The following is a 16,846-nucleotide window of genomic DNA, read 5'->3' as shown; positions in this document are numbered from 1 at the left end:
GCTTGAGGTGATTGAGGTGTTCCTGTTCTTCTCCAGTTCCTTGGTGGTGACATTCAGTCTACAGCACCATGAGGGACATAAATCCCTGCCCAACCCAGTTCCTCTGTGGTTCCCACCCTGGGAAAAGCCCAGTCTGAAGGGTAAAGTCTGGGAACCTCAAGCCCTGGCTTTAATGGTTGATCTCTCTCATGGCAGACCTGTTTGGATCAGCATCATCCCTTTGCTACCACCTTCACCTTGTGCCACCCTGCAAATCCGAAAACCTCACAGGCCACAAAGGTGGTGTGATTCCCTTGCAAGTGGCCCATGAAAGTCCTGCATGGGTACAATCCACCTGATGAGAGACAGACAGACTGCCCATACTTAGCCCTGAATGCTGTGATTTCTCCACTGGCCATTGAAAAAGTCACCCCTTGTCAGGCAGCTTGGTGTTACTGGGGCCCAGCCATGGGTAGCGCGTGCAGGACTCTTACTGGTGACAACCCTTCAGGCAACCACCCCAAATCACAGTTTACAAGGCTTGATTAATGGCCAAGTCTGGGAGGTCTCTATTCACCCTGTTTGAAGAGCTCCACCCATCCATTCAAGGAGCAGAAACACATCTACGTGATGGATGGCTAAGGCCAGGGCATGCAGCTCATGAATAAGCTACAGACTCAGCAATGGTTGTTTCAAACACCCAAATGGCCCCTACCCAGTCAAGGCCCATTCTCAAGCTCTGTGCCAGACTCATATCTCATACAGCTTGGCTCCAGCGTTAACAGACATTGCACCTTTGTAAGGTACCCTCAAGCCAAAAGTTTGTAACAAACTTAACCCAGGACTTTAATGCCTTGTATTGTCTCTGCCCAAGCCTGATGTGTTGGCATGACTCTTGATTTATTCTGAGCTAAATGATGGTAGCACTTCCCCTTAGGGCAGGATACCGACCAGCACACAGCTCTGGCTCAGCTCTGCTCTCTGCAGTGTCCATGGAGTTTGCCACAAAAGCAAAAGCGCAATGAAGCTGAACAGTTTGTAAAAATCCTGCTGAAAATTGCAGTCAACTTTGGGCCCATACATCAAATCACCTCCCTTTTACACACTTTAGCTCTTTCCTCTGTCAACCCTGGGCTAAATTCCACTGCCACCTGGGTCCCCAGCTGGATTGCTTTACACAGGCTCTTGATCTCCCTGTAACAAACATCACACACCTACAAACATTTTATCCATGAGGGAAAGTTACCACTATTCAACATTTTGTATCAGACAGGAAGCAACATATTCTCTCCAGCTGGATCCATGGAGGAATTTACTGCAGAATTTAGCAGTAGCACTACATGCATTTTAAAAGTGGCTTGTAGAGCCTATAAACAGTCCGAGATGAAAGGTCCCAGCAGAAGAAAAGCTTGATCACTTCAGGGGAGGGATGAGGGGCAGAATTGTGTTTATCTGAAGGGATTTCATGATGTCACTTCAGGAGAGATTCTCTACTGGCATGAGCACATGAGCCTCTTATGTGAACAGGAATGCTTTGTGTCCTTTCCTGAACTGGAAATTAATTCATACCCTGAGGGAAGGATAAAGCAAGGAAAATTTATTTCAGGGTAATCAAGGTGAAACTGGAGCTGGGAAGACTTACCGCGTGGAGTGGACGTAGTGCGGACTGCGTACCCGTAGATCTGGCGTCGACGGCATGCTGGACTGGGAATTCCAGTGGGGAAGGCTCCGGATGGGGCTGTTCTGCAGTGAGCTGCTCCCTCCTGCCTCGGCACAGCTCCCAGTGCTGGGGAACCGCTTGTGACTGCTGAAGAGGAAACACCCTGCTTCAGCTCTCCCACAGGAATTTGGGCAAGTGCCTCCCGTGCATCTTTCCAGATCTCAGGCACATGCCTGGGATCTTGTGGGGATGAGTGGGAGTTGGGTCAGCTGCTGCTCTGAGCTTGTGTCCCAGCGCTTGTGCTTCTACAGTGACAGAGGTCAAAGCCAAGCCCTGTCAAAGCCCTCAGATGATCCACCATCCTTCCCTTCTACATGTTTTGTAGAATAACACTGAGATACCAAACAGCAATCATGTGGCTGTAGCCTATTTTTATGACCTGGATATTGGCCAAAACACTTAAAAGTCTTTTAGTAAGGGACAGCTTTGTAAATTTTGAAAGGGCTCCCACCTGTCCCTCCTGAAAGCAGAGAGTATTTCTGTGGTAGAGCTTCAAGAGAGCTGGCTCACCTGGAATGGCTGTGCGAGGAGCGTTTCTTGACCTTCTCATAGGGCTCATCCAGGGATGACTCGCTCCACATCTTGGGTTTGATGGGGGACTTGTCGTAGTCGTTGCGGTGGAAATGCATCTGGCGGAGCCCTTCCAGCGACTGCGGCGGGGGCGGCCGGTTGTGCAGCGGCGGCCGGGGCGGGAGGCCTTTGTGTGGGGACTGCAGAGGGGAGATTGTGCTGGTGACCTGAGAGTCCTCTGTGAAGAGAAGGGAGAGAGGTGATGGCTGTGCGACACCTCCAATGGCAGCACAACCCCAAGAGACACCATCACACCTCCAGAGCCTGCTTCCTTATCCCAATTCCCCTGGCTGTGTTCAGGGGCAACCTGAAGAGCTCACTTTCAGAAGGGCACTGGCTTGACATTCCCATTTTGGGAGAGAATGGCCAGCAAGAGTGTGTGATGCATTAAAACAACTGAAATGTAAGGGAAAACAAGGGGGCATTCTAGGACTGTCCTTTGAGATAATTCAGAGTGATAACCAGAGCAATACTCAGTGCTCCAGGCCTGAAGCCTGACTACAAGATAGAGTCAGGGGAAACCAAGCGTTTTTGCTCCTGGGATCTATCAGTGGACTATTACACAGAGCAGTAATTCTATTTGGAGTGTCAATCAGGAGTTCACACATCCCTCCCTGCTCTCTAGAACATACAGCAGCCAACATACCATCCTCGAGAACAAGGGCATCTGAAAGGGAGCTGTCTTCACTGGCAATGTTTCCTTCTGAAGAGAAGAAAATACAGAGATGGTCAGATGGTCCCAAGAATTGCAGTGACTGAGTGCTGAACTGCACCATGATCTTTGACCACTGAGTCTTAGCCTTAAGCAGTCACCCACACCTTCCTCCTCACAGAGCAGGAGGCAAAATTCCTATGAACAACTGACTCAGCCCACACTCAGTCTGGGAGGGCAGAGCTGCAGGTCGGGTCTCTCAGTAGCAGGCTGAGAGAGGAGCTGCTAACTCTTTTCAATAATTGGGGATTAAGACTGAATCTTAATTGGGGATTAAGACTGAGAGCCAAGATCCCCAGAGGATGCACACTGGTACAGTGCCATTAGTGAGATGCACATCTTGGCCCTTAAGGACTCTGGGTTCGATCCACCTTCTTAAAATGATCATCTTGTTGCTAACTAAAGGCTCACTCTAAGTACCAGTTCTGTGGAATTCAAGGAAATGTTTTCTGAGCATCCTCTGCAGCAGCAGGAAAAGCTCTCAGGTTCTTGGCATGCAGATGTTAGAGCTGCCTCCCCCAACCTGTGTCCTCATGGCTGTCTGTTATCCCTGACTGAGGTGCAATTTGGTACCCAGATCACAAATACAGCAGCTCTAATCTCAGTTCCTGCCACAAAGTCACAGAGAAAAGCTCTGCAAGACAAAGGGAAAGGGAAAAATCCTCAAGGGAGAAAGAACCACGGCAGAAAGTTAATAGATTTCACGAAAAACCTATCAACAATCCAGTAAACCATAAAGTGCCCTGAGAATTACATTGTAAAAAAAAAAAAAAGAAAAAGAAAAGAAATATTTGAACACAGCAATGACACTGCTCCCACTTTGATTTTACAGATGCCTTTGAGCTAGAGAGCTCACCCCAATCTGCTAACATTAATTACATTTGTACAGCACTGCTCTGGAGGAGATGCCAAGAGAGCGATTTCATAGGTGAAGAACAAAGGAGTCACAGCCTGCTCTGCTGACATCCTGATCATCCACAGCACAACACAGCTTTGCTGCTGTGACTCCGCACATCCCTAATGCACAGCACCCTCTGACAGCACCCCTGCGGTCCTCCAGGCAGGACAGGGAAGAGGAGGGAGGGGAAATTTGGTAAGAATTTTGCTCCCTGCCCTCACAGACCCTCCCTGACGCTGTGGGCACTAAGTCCCCCTTACCATCTATGATCAGGGAGGCTCTCTGGGTTGGCTTCTTCCCAGATTTGATGCGATACTCATTGATGGCGTTCTCGATCTCCTGCAGTTTCTTCAGGGCGTTCAGGTAGGATGTCTTCCTCTGCTTCTTCAGCTTTTTGCTGACATTGGGGTCGCTCGCCAGGCGCCGCGCAGCCTCCGTGATCTGGGACTGAATGGCAAATTCCCTCTCCAGGCGCTCCAGCTCTGCCTCCTGGCGAAGGCAAGTGGATTCTGGTTACCACCAAACTCCCCAAGCCCAGCTACGTGGAAGCTCTCCTGAACCTGACCAGTGGCCTCCAACTAAGGCTCTCCATCAGCAAAGCAACCACAATCATGTTGCTGCCCTCAGGGCCTCCCTGAGCATACCCATCTCACCTTCACCTGCTCACACGAGTGCCTGGAAGCACAGCTGGTGGAAGGGATGATCCATACAAGGCTGGAGCACCCATGTGTGTTCCAGCCCTCACGCTGCTGTTTGACTTTTCATGACATTCAATATGGCCAAGTTCAATGGTGTTCTACTGCACATTCATCCTTTTATAGCCATCTGTGGGTCACACCTGCCTCCCACCTGCTCCTTCTCCCTGTTTCCTATCTCCATATTCAAGCCCCATTTGATTTCACAGCTACGTATTGATGCAAAGCTACAGCTTTAACCTTCTTGACCAAGGTTTGCTTAGCGTCCACCAAACACTTTGGGGTAAAACAGGGCAAAGATGGGCTAACTCTCCCCAGTGTATGGCTGTCAAAATCCAGGAGCGAGTATGAGCTGAAGTAATTATAGGTTGCTGCACTGACGGCACTAGAAGATTGTCTCCTCGAGTTACCAGCCAGGAGGGTGATCTCAGAGCCAGCAAGGTGTAACAGCAAGCTCTCTGTATGCCAGAAAGAACCAGTGCCACCAGCATCTTGTAGGGTCTCAGCTGAGTTTTTAAATGCAACCAGGTGTACCCTGGAAGCTACCTATCCATTTCTGATTATCCTCCAAATTCAAGGGATTTAGGAGAATTTATGCCAAAGCATAAGCTGATACAGAGCTTCCCAGTCTGCATCAGGACCCCAAGCTGTGAATTTCAAAGGGCCTTGCTAATCTGCAACGGATCTGGCTACCTCCCCCAGCTCAAAGGAATTAGTCTGCTAGAAAGAGGAACCCAGTACATTGCAAATTAAAAAAAAAAATGACAAGTTTTTCTACTTTTAGTGAATGGTGAGACAGCCATATATTCCTGGAGATCCCTGTTACACAAATTCAAATCCTCTCTTTGTTCAGCAGCAGTGCAAGAGCTGATGCTGTGGGATTTAATCAGACTGAAGTCATTCTCTGAAGTTTTTATTCTCGGCTTCTAGCTTAAAAAATATACCTTTGCTATCAGTGGTGAGTCAGCATTCCCTTAAAACTATAATTACAATTTTACTCACTTCACTTCAGACTGAACCCACCTTCTGTCTTTTTAACAGATCCCTTTTTGCTTTGAAGACTTTATAAGCTCTGTTAGTGCCAGACTTATTAAAAGTGAACTTAACACCATGGGGTTTTAAGGCCTGGAACCTGATTCATCATCTTCTGGTAAAATCCTTCCCAGAGTCAGGAATTACAGGCCAGGTAAAGGTGATCATCAAGAAAAAAACCAGGACCCTTCCCTCCAAGTCTTGCTCTGACAAAGGTCTTGCTAAAGGTCTGGTGAGTTTGATGTGAGCTGTAATTTCAGACCTTCACAGATTCAGCTCTGAATCATTCAGTATATCCTAGGAAAAATATATTAATTTTCCTCCTGTCCATAATTGTCTATTTTCCTCCAGTGAGAGCCCTATAAATAAAGCCTTAGGAAATGAGAGCTATCATCTGCCTTCAGATGGAAGTTCCTTGTTTCAGGTCCTTGTCATAGTTGGTAATTTCAGTCCTGGATTTACGTGGTTGAGGGAATATTTCACCTTTTGCTTTAAATTGATTTTCCAGTGTTTGCACTTGCTGAAAAGTGCATGAAAACCATCACTAGCCTCCCTAAATGCTTTCAAACTGGCAGCCAAACACAGCTCAACATCATTCTTTGAGAACAGAAATTTATGGTTTTCAACACAGCCTTAAAATTTGACAGGCGAAGAGAGAGGTAGAGAAAAGCTGAGTCAGCGTGTTTGGATTGCTGGTGCCAAAGGCAGAGTGCCTGCACTAGGGAGGAGCTGCTTTACCTTCCTGCTCTCCCCACCTAACCTTGCCACTGGAGTAAGGAGATTCCTCACCCGCTGGCCCCAAAAGCTGCCCTGTAGCAATAAGAGCTGGGGAAGCTGGAGATCAGGTTATAACTGAGCAGCCAACAGACTGCAGGGGTTTTAGGAGTAGTTCAGCTAAGACATGCTTCCCTTTGAAAAGCTTAATTAAATGTGCTAGTTCATGAATATTTGACTGCAGTGGAATTCCTCTCCCAGGCTCCATTGAGAACAAAACTAAAGAGCTCCAGCTGTTTATTTTTTCAGCAGAAGGAAAATGCCAACAAAACGACAAACAGTTAATTCCCTGGCTGAACCAAGCCTCAAACCACACAGTCACACCAGCTTCAGTCTCTCCTCCTACAAAAATAAAAAGGAAACTCAAGACTGGAATATACACAAGTGTCTTGAGACAAATGTGCCTCCACAGACAATGGTTGTTCTGTGAATCCGGTCCCGCCTTACAGCTGCTGCAGGCCTGTTTTCACAGCCACGGTTCAGGGCACTGACCCAGCACATTGTGGGAGCAAGGAAGGGAACAAACACTCCCTGGAAAACTTAGAAAAATGTAACTCCAGCTCCCCATAGGTAGGGATGAAGGCTCTTTTGTTTAAGGACTGGGGAGCAAAATGCTTTTATCTTGCTGTGGCAGGGCTGAGATGCTTTTCTCCCTGGTTAGAGGGGGCCTGAATTTGGATTGCTACTAGAGTGGAAAGCAAGCGGCTGTTTGCAAAAACAAGACAGGCAGAATCAGGGCTCAGATGGCTTGGGGAGCTCCTGATATGCTCCCTGCTCACACAAATCACTGCACTTTATCACCAGAGCACTTGCACTGCCATGGTCCAGTTGATCACCCAGGCTAATTCTATTACCTCCAGTAAAGCCAGGGCTGAACCTCAAGTACTTCAGCTTTACTCCGAGTTTGAAGTGAAGTCCCCAGCTCTCTCACTGCTTCCCCATTCTGACGGATATAGAAAAACCCCAAATGGGTACTGTGACCAATTACAGTAATTCAAAGCAAAAATGACCGCAGGACTGACGGCTCCTGTGTGATGCTCAGTGGACATCTTAGAGACACAGGTCTGGAAGGGAAGGGCACAGCCTCACCTCTCCCTTAGGCAGGATTTTCTGCTCATCCAGTTTAAAGGCAGTTCCTATTCTTCTCCTTACAATCGGTGGCTCCTCCCCAGGATCCAGGGGGTATTCTCGTGGCAGCTTTCCTGTGAGCTCCTGTAAGCAGAAAATGCTATTAGTGCTCTGGGCAATCCTGCAGCAGAGCAAAGCACAACACCACTCTTGTGTGACCCTAAAATGACAGGCGTTCATTAACAACATATCCAGTTCAGCCAGCTGATAACCACACAGGAGAGCACCCAGCCCTGCAAACTCAGAACCTGACACTGAGGGTGGGGACCTTTTCTCTAACCTGTGCATGAATACAGATCTTTGTGGCCTGCCCTGGGAAGGTCTGTAAGTGGTGCCCATCCCTAGAGCATCAGGGCCTGAGGCTGAGCAGGCTGCAGCACACAAGCTTTCATCTCTGCTGCAGGGTGAGCACAAACCAAGAGCTCCAATCTGCTGAGCTACTTCTGAGAGGGGTGAGCAGACCCGAGAGCCTTCCTGCAGGATGCAGGTCTGCTGAGTCAGAAAGCCGCAATGGTAACAGCCATGCAGGTTATGACCTGCACAGAAAAACATTCCCACCTGATTCATGATGTGTCTGAGAGGAATGCAGTGGAAATGGCCACTAAAAGCAGTGCCTGGTACCTCATTACCTGTCTGATAACACTTCATGTATTAGAGTGCCTTCCAAGCCCCAGTGATGTCATGGGCAGCTTTGGAGCAATTTTTAGCTGATACTCTGTCAGACTGATGGGGTTATTTGCAAAGATTTGCTCAAAATCTGAAGCAAACCCCAGAGTTTTGGAATATGTGTAACACAGGAAGCAGCAAGCATCATTACTGATGTGAATGCTGTGGGGTTTTTCCCCTGGGCTACACAATACAGGCACGCATATCAGAACTGAAGGCATTGAACTCCCTACAGAAAAAGGCAGGGGCCTGACTACCAGCACAGCCCCAACTCCTTGTACTCAAAGGTCTCCCCATGCAGGACAAAAGGCTTTTGTGTTCCTTAGCATCAGCCTTGAGAGGATCCAGCTGGCAGAGTAACCTAAATCATCTGAATCCCAAAGAACAGCAGCTGACCTTAATGCGAGTGCGGGTGCACAGCCCAGTCCCTGCCTGCCCTGGCCTCTCCCCCACTCCCTAATGGGGTTTTTTCTTTCTACTCTTTTCAGGTCACTAAGAAACAAGGACCTGGCCTTTTCAAATCTTCCCTTTAAGCAATTCCCAGCAAAATGGGTTTGCAGCAGAGCTCTGTGTCGACATGCACAGCCCCCTGTTGTGAGAGGCATGGCTGCAATGTCTCAGAGTCCCATTCTGCATCGCCCCTCCAGCACTGTGGGGTTATTTCAGTTTTTCTTTCAAAATGTGTTCCTTCTACTGAGATGTGGCTCTAAGCACTGCACTGAGACAGAGATTCCTGTATCCTATCTTGAGGGTAACAGGGATATTTTCTTTATAACTCCTAGATTAATATGAAGCAAGGCAGTGGTGAAAGAGTTAATCTGCTGTAAAATCTGTAAAGATCAGAGCAGGACAAAATTAATGTCGTCTACCATGATGCCTCCACAAGCTAAAAAGTATTCAAAGGCACAATCATGAAACATAATCTAAATTAATAAGTAACTGGAGTAGTGACAGCTCAAAGTAACCTGATGCCAGCATTATGAATGGTTCTGGCCATGCTTTCTTAATTATGCCCCCACTTTTAACTCTTTTTTATCTCCTGGTCTGCCACCTTCTTCCTCTGTTTTGGCCATTCCCATGCCAAAGCAGAAAGGACGAAGCGCAGCCTGAGAGGAAGCTTTCAACTACCAGCTGCTGATGGATGAGCTGTAGGGTTGCAGGACGGGGTCAGATTCCAAGTGTCTGGAACTGGCAGGTGAGTGGGAAAGTTACAAGCTCCTTAGCTGTCCTGCATGTCCTGGGATGACCACAGTGTTTCCTGTTTGCAAGGTCTGCCACCACACTGGCAGTTGTTCCAGCCAGAGCCGACTGGATAAAGGCAATCTACATGGAGCAGATGGGACCTTGTGTGCTGTGTGGAAGAGCATGCTTGGAGAAGAAAAGCATGTAAAATCGGTCCTGCTCCAAGAAGAAAGTGTGCCAGCCTCTGGGTTTTTTGCTAATGGAGTCAAAAGTATCTGAGAAGTGGTGACCAGCACATACAACAGTCTTCCTATGCCATTTAGGCAGCATAATAGTCTCATCAAAGTTAATAAGAAGCCTGCTGAATGCAACTTATTCACAATTTCAAACAGCAGACAGGCATGCTGAGCACCCTCCTAGCCCCTGGAGGGTCAGCCTCCTAGCTGACTGGGGTCCCCTTCTCTGGGGGAAAAAAGCCCTGGACATTGCAATCGGGAGTTGAAACAGCTGGATCTCCCTGAAGCCGTTGTACAATGGATTTTGGAAGAGGTGACTGTGGAAGGAATCTTATCTCCTGACCCCACCCCACCTCCAAACAACAAGGATGCTGTAACAAAGCCAGAAACAAAGTGTTACAGGTTATAAAATGTCCACTGCCTACCGCTTCCCGCAGGCACAGTTTCTTTAGCTCTTCCAAACGTTGGCGCAATGTCTCTTCCAAAGCTTCTTGCCTGGACTTCAGTGCAGCCAGCATGTCTTTCTTGGCAGACTGAGAACTGTCTGACTCTTGGGAACCTGTCAATAAACAATGATTTCACTAGGCCAGCTGACAGCAGAATACACATCTGGAGTGCTTGTAATTTTACCAAAGCCTGGACGCAGTCCTTCCAAAAAGAAATCGGGATTATGACACGAAGCAGGTGTTACCCAGTAATGTCTGTTTACAGCAAGTCCTTAATGTTTAAGCTAAGAGTCAGAGATTGGACAGTGGAGCACGTAAAGACATTTGTAATCATTATCTGGAAAAATAAAAGCAGCAAAATTATTCATCTAAAGATCTTAGAGGAAACCTACACACAATTCCCATGAAAGTTCCCAATGGCAAATAACAGTACAGTTTACAAAGCCCTGGAGATGCATTTTTTGGAAATTAAGCCTAGGAGAAACCATTTGACAATACAGCCTACTTCTTAGAACTGCAATTATCCTAGTAGCAAACATGTAATTCAACCCACTTATTGGGCCTGTTCTCTGAAAAACTGTAATGGAACAAAATTACCTAGCAAGATTCCTGTAAAATACACCAAAAAACCCCAGTCATAGCTCCTTCTGGGGTAGTAGCTGTTTCTTGTGAAGATGTAGGTTGAGATACTTAACTGCATGTCCAAATGGCTTGGCTCTTCAAGTGGCAATTACCAGTAACACTCACTGAAGTACGTCTGTGCATTAAATCAGACTCTGTTGCTCAGATGTCATGACAACATATGTAATTTCAGCTCTTCAGGGGAACTTCTTGATGAAGTAACCTCATCCTTTGTCACTATGTTTCCCCCACATGCAATAAAGGATGGATATTCTCCTTATCCCTCCTTTTGCTGATGGTGTACCAATAGAAACATTTTTTTCAGCAGTGACCTGTTCCCTGCCCTTTTAAGCAATGGCACAGAGAAAGCAGACCTTTATTACCTGCAGCAGTCAGATACGACAGGATGCTACATGGAATTTTCTGTGCACCTGCCATCAGATGGGGGTTAGAGGGGGCTCCTAGATATGTTTAGAGCTTGGCATCCAAGTGTTCAGTGAAAACACTCAGTCCAAGGAGGTTGAAAAAGCTGTTATTTCACAGAGCTTTGGAAGGAACCTGGGAACAATTCTTTATTTTGGCAGCAAAACAGTGAAATTTGTGCTTTCAGCTTCATCTTTCATTGCTACTATTCCAGCAGACCATTAAAGCTAAACTGAAAGAGGATTGAGGCAAAAATTGCCACAAAACAGTTCTGCATTGGCCCAGGGGGAGCAGAGAATCTCACAGATCTTTTCCGCCACTATTTTCTGCAGTTTTCATAGAGGAAGACAGCTGGCTTTTATTTTATTCAAAGAAACACCACTCTACTTCCTTACACCTTTTACTGGGATGTCCTGAAGTGGGGGTGGTGGAAGAGATCTCTCTAAAGGTCAGCCAGGTTGAGCATTACCAGACAAAGGAGGAGAACCTTACGGTAAGATGCTTGTTTAATTGCTGTAGTCATCCTCATTTCATTTGTGTTTGCCCTCATAAAGCAACAAAACTCAACTCTGCAGACACGTCTGTGCTGGAAGAACTTGATAGGACCTTCTAGAGGAGCCCTGTATTTGCACTGGCAGGGAAACTCCTCTCCAGCACTTAGTAATTCTTAATAGTAACCCTGGTGAGCAGTTACTAGCAAAACTGAACTGCTGAATTTCTTCATGGACTTGTCAACAAGCTGCCGAGTAAAAAGTTGCTCATGATTCCAGCAGATGTTTTGAACCTTTTTTTTTTCTTTTATGTCAACTTTAATGGCCTGTGTTTTCCTTTCAACTGCTCTTCCCCTTTCCTTCCTCTGTCTGCTCCATAACTCCACACCAGCTTCAGATTTATTTTTAAAAGCTATTCCTTTTTGCTGTGTGGGTTGCCACAGCAGCTACACAGAAACATTTAAAAGCATATGAACAGCCTGGCCAGACACCTGCGCTGGTTTGGGGTCTGCCCACAAGAAGGAAACAAAAGGCTTCCAGCTGAGCTGGTACGGACCCAAATCAAGCACAGACAGTTTACAGCATCTGCTCCAGCTGTGCTTTCCCTGTGTGAGAACCACGCTGGTCTCAACCCTGATGCCACTGGTGCACATTTTCTCCACTGACTGCACATTTTGCCATCTTTTTCACTGCTCCCAAAAAGCAAAGGAACTGGAGGGGACCTGGAAGTGTGCTGTAACATTCTGAGTGAAACAATGGGATTACTGCTGAAACCAAAGTCATCCACTCACTGGCACTAATGTTTGCTTTAAAATTTTTATTTAAAAGCTGAATTATTTTGGAGTGTATTATTAGATATGTATTGGCTGGATTCTCTGATTGTTCTCATGGGTGAAAAGCAAATGGAAACTTGATCAGTCAAGAGAACCACACCTGTATGAGATGACTGTAAATGAGCAGAGAACAGTGCTTTGTATTGCTGGGTGCCTATGGCTTCCATTAGAGGCTTTTTATTTATAAATATGTATCAATCCTGCCTTGAATAAGGCTGTGATCACAGATCCACTTCTAAACCCAGTGGCAACTGACCCAAAAATGTCAGGACAAATCAAAATACCGTAAAAACAACCAAAAAATAAAGGCCAGCACAAACCAAACCAGTCAAGCAGATACTACCTTAAATCAGCCTTATTAGATATGGTCACTGAGTTATGGATGCCCAGTGCCTTCCAAAGGGGATCATCAACAGAGAAACATCAGTCCTGAGAGATCAGCCCTAACACAAGAAGCTCCTGCTGCAACAGAAATAGGAGGCTTTCTCAGGTGTTTATGGGTTAATTCCTAATGCAGTAAATGGGATAAATGCTGCTGAAATATATAATTTTCCTATATGGCATTTGAACCTTTTTGTGGAAATTATTTTTCAGCCTCCTTCCCATTTGCAGTGCAAGGATTTACCAAACTCTTCATTTTAACACACGCTTCTGCAGAACAATTTGATGTTCCTAAAAGAAAAAGGGTTGTGAAAGCACACCAGGTAGCAGGCACAGGACCTTCTCTCTCGTGAGCACCAGGAACCTCCTGAACTGGGGGCTGTTTTTATGTGGATGTGCCCTTTCTTCCTTAGCACACAGGATGGGGCACAGGTCTTGGTGACCTAAATGTCTGCTTATTACCCTACTAATCTGTGGAAACAGTACTCATCTTCTGACACTCACATGGCCTCTCTGGGTGATTTTTTCATCCACTGACATTTGGGAGAACGTGAGTTGAGAAACACAGGCAGAACATGGTCCTCCCTGCCCAACTCACTTCCCCAGCAGAATTCATGGCTGAATTTCACCAATGCTAACAGGCTGTGTTCTGCTCACTTCTATACTGGTGAGGTCAGGACAGTCTTGGTGATGTTGATGGGGACATGTAGCACATGGGTCATACCCCTGAAGGATCTGGTCAAGTGTTATGCAGGTACAGGTCTTCTGGGGTCCAAGATAAGCTTTGCTTTAAAGCCTGCCAAAGGGATGAGACCAGACAGCACTTCAGAGAGAAAAGCCCTGTAAGTGACTCATTGTTTGTCCCTATTTCCTCCATCTATTGTAGTAGAGTAGAGTCAGCTTGGAAAATGAGAAGGATGAAAACAAGCAGGGAGGACAGATAGGATGCTGAAGAGCAGAGGGAACCAAGTCTTGGTGACACCACCTGAGAGAGAAGATGCAACAAGGTGGCTGAGCAGCAGCAGCAAGGCAAAAGCATCCAGGCATCTCTCCTCTTTCTCATTCCCCAAGTCTCCTGCTCCAGGAAAAACACATCTAAATATGGCAAACCCTTCACGCTACATCCGGCTGCTGGCTCCAGCTCACTGGCATTTGTCTGAGGTCTCTGTGGAAGGCTGTCCCCCAAGCGGGGAGGGAAGTTTCCCCCACGCTCGCTCTGTGCCAGAGCATGGGCTGAGTGACTGCGCCAGGATGTCAGCGCACAACAACCCCAGACAGCCCCTATCTCTGGTCCCTGCCCGACATTTAGGATTTCCTCCGCGGCGCGCGGGAGCTCAGCTGGAGCTGCTCCACACAGGATGCGCTCAGATATCCTGTGGGTGACTCGTCTTCGCCAGCCCCTGTGCTCACGGGCCACGCGGTTGCTGTTTATCCGCTCCAACGCCCGCCGGGGCGGTCCAGCTGGGACACGGCCCCGCCAGATGCAGCGGCAGGCCCTGGGAACCAGCTGGCTGGACTCTGTTGTGGCGTTTTCAAACGTAAACAGGCCCCTGCACAGGAAACCTCCTGTTGCAGAAGGAATGGGGCGCAGGGGCTGGAGGCTCCTTGAATGCGCCTGCAGAGCTAGAGCAGAGATGCTCCTCTGGGGTGTCTCCTTGGCCCACAGAGATGAAGAAGGTTGTCTGGGGTTCAGACCAACAATAACCCAGTGATTACAGGGCTCCTCACTAGCTCGGAGACCTGCAGAGGTCTTACGACACAGACTCTAAAGGAAAAATCCACCTTAGACCTAACTTGCTTTTGTTCTGCTGGCTTTGATTTGGTTCCTGCCTGTGTGAAAGCAGAGCTTTCATTCATGGACAACTCTTACCCCAGATGTCCAGGGGTGGCCCACACATCCTGAGCAGAAGATCCCTGAGCTAAATCACAGCTGCCCACTGTCCTAGGGAGGCCCCTTTAGATCCAAAAGGAGGACAAAAGTTAAGAGTCAGCTTGTCAGAAATGGACTTGGGCATCAAAATTACAAATCTGCAGTGGACAGACTGAGATCAAGAGCGTGGGAAAAATGAAGGACCTGAAGCTTTGGTCTTGAATTGCTGTGATCATGAGGAAGCCACTTCCCAGTGTAAGACTCCATCTCCCCTCTGCTGTCTCTCGAGACTGTAAGTGGTATGGGGCAGCAACTGCCTCATACTGCACAGCAGGATCTTCTCCAGACAGTGTGACAGCTGGAAGCAACAACAGACTTTTCCTTGCAGACTTGCTGCAAGCCCAGGGGAGACATGCCAGTTTTGGCATGCTCCTCAGTGCTGATAGCCCCTCCAGTGAGGAGGAGTGAGATGGAGGGAGGAAATGACTACAAATAATTTTCAGGAAAAAAATGACTGAGAATAGTAGGGAAGTGGGGGAAAACAGAGATTCAGTCCTGACCTTGTGATTTCGAGTCACTTGAGATATTTATAGCCTGGAAGTCTACTGTGGCCACTTAATCATTTGCAGTTATTCTCTCCAGTGTGCAGGCTGTACTGCGATAGCCCATCATTGTTGTGGCTGTGTGCCGATAATGTTTGGCACAATGGGAGGAAACAGAAAGCCTGGGACAGAGCCAGTGACTGGGACAGGCAATGAATGCCCCCTCCCATCCAGTGGGACAGGGATGGGCCACCTCCACCAGCCAGGCTTGAGGCAAGGGGCTCTTGGAGCAGAGAGGTCTGAGTGACTGTGTGGAAGCAATCCAGGGTTTCCAATTCCCTCATACCTGAACTCTGCCAGACATCTCTCAATACTTTCTTGTAGCTGCTGGAACACACACAACAGCAGCAACCCCTTCAGCTTTCCTCACCATTTTTGTGAGAGCCCTGTCCTCGGAGCTGGCAGGATGTAACAGGCAGCTCTGAAGAAAGGAACACAGAGGGAGCCGTGCTTGCCTGACCCACCAGCAGCACCTTGATACAAACAGAGGTTCACACAGCCCTATGAAGGCACCCAGGTAGGCAGATCCACCTACCCAGGACTGAAGAAATTACTCACCTGGTCAATGAACTCTGGGTGGGTCTAGTCACTAGTGCAATTCTGATGAGTGTACAAATCCTGTGCTCAGCCAGAAAGGTGCAGGGAGCACAAATGTACAGAAATAAAAGCACGGGCAGCTCCCAGTTTGGAATTTCCATCCACTTAACCCTGATAGATGTTGGCCCCACAGCAGCTTTTCTGGGCCTGATTTGCTTCTGGCTTTCACCTGGCTACTGCTCTCTCTAGGTGTAAGAGCAGAAGCAGACCCCACTGTTTTTTCTCGAGGAACACAAAAAGTCCATGTATTAACATGGAAACAGGATTATTACCAAGTAGCTCTCACAAACTTGGGAATAGTGCCCAGGAGGCTGAGATCTTGGAAAGACCTTAAGAACTTTCTTGGGGTACTTAACGTTATTTACTTTCCAGCAGGAGAGCTGGAAAAAATGCCAAACAAACAAAGAGTTCCAACAACCCGACACCAATCTGGGAGCTGCTGAGCTACTGCAACTCCCTAAGCGATGGGAGGCACAGACAGTGGATTGTATACTTTGTCGGGAAGGCCTCAGGAACAGAAAGGCAACTCTGTTTGCAGGCAAGGCAAGGAATTGCACAGCAAGCAGCTCTGAAAGCACTGCACATTTTAACCCCTTGCTGAACATTTACCAAGCAGGAAAGTGTGCCTTTTAAGAGACATGAAGGATACAGTGATGCAAAGCTAATCTACTACATCAGTGTGGGTTCAGTTTTAAAGCATTTGCATTCCCACATGGGCTCTTCCCTTGTGCAAGTATAAGAAGGTTATTCTGTGCTGTGACACATCTCAACACATTTGGTTTTGATAACTTGATACAATGCTTAACAGAAGGTATTTAATTGTCTGAAACTGTTAATTACAGTGATACCAGCAACACTGCCCTCCTGAATAGCTCACCTAAGCAGCTTCAAGCTCTTTGCTAAATATCAACCCCTGCTTTATGCGTGCAGTGACATTTATCCCTGTTTTCCACACAGCTTGCCTGGTTCAGACTGACAGAAGAGTATCAA

At 47.3% G+C, this 16,846-nt stretch overlaps 1 protein-coding gene across 9 annotated transcripts in view; it reads right to left on the bottom strand.

The window, feature by feature from the left end:
• Positions 1 to 16,846, bottom strand: part of FRMD4A (FERM domain containing 4A) — a 358,272-nt gene that overhangs the window by 10,734 nt on the left and 330,692 nt on the right. For all 9 annotated transcript variants that reach the window (XM_032107903.1, XM_032107901.1, XM_032107904.1 and 6 more), the window contains 6 exons: positions 10,018 to 10,151; positions 7,470 to 7,592; positions 4,140 to 4,368; positions 2,916 to 2,972; positions 2,210 to 2,447; positions 1,622 to 1,786 (listed from right to left, as the gene is read on the bottom strand). In XM_032107903.1, the coding sequence (XP_031963794.1) occupies positions 1,622 to 1,786; positions 2,210 to 2,447; positions 2,916 to 2,972; positions 4,140 to 4,368; positions 7,470 to 7,592; positions 10,018 to 10,151 (946 nt within the window). The remainder of the gene's footprint in view (positions 1 to 1,621; positions 1,787 to 2,209; positions 2,448 to 2,915; positions 2,973 to 4,139; positions 4,369 to 7,469; positions 7,593 to 10,017; positions 10,152 to 16,846) is intronic.

Source organism: Corvus moneduloides, chromosome 4, assembly GCF_009650955.1.
Source record: "Corvus moneduloides isolate bCorMon1 chromosome 4, bCorMon1.pri, whole genome shotgun sequence".
NCBI lineage: Eukaryota > Metazoa > Chordata > Aves > Passeriformes > Corvidae > Corvus > Corvus moneduloides.
Note: the sequence above shows the minus strand (reverse complement) of the source record. Positions and strands in the feature narration are given on the sequence as shown.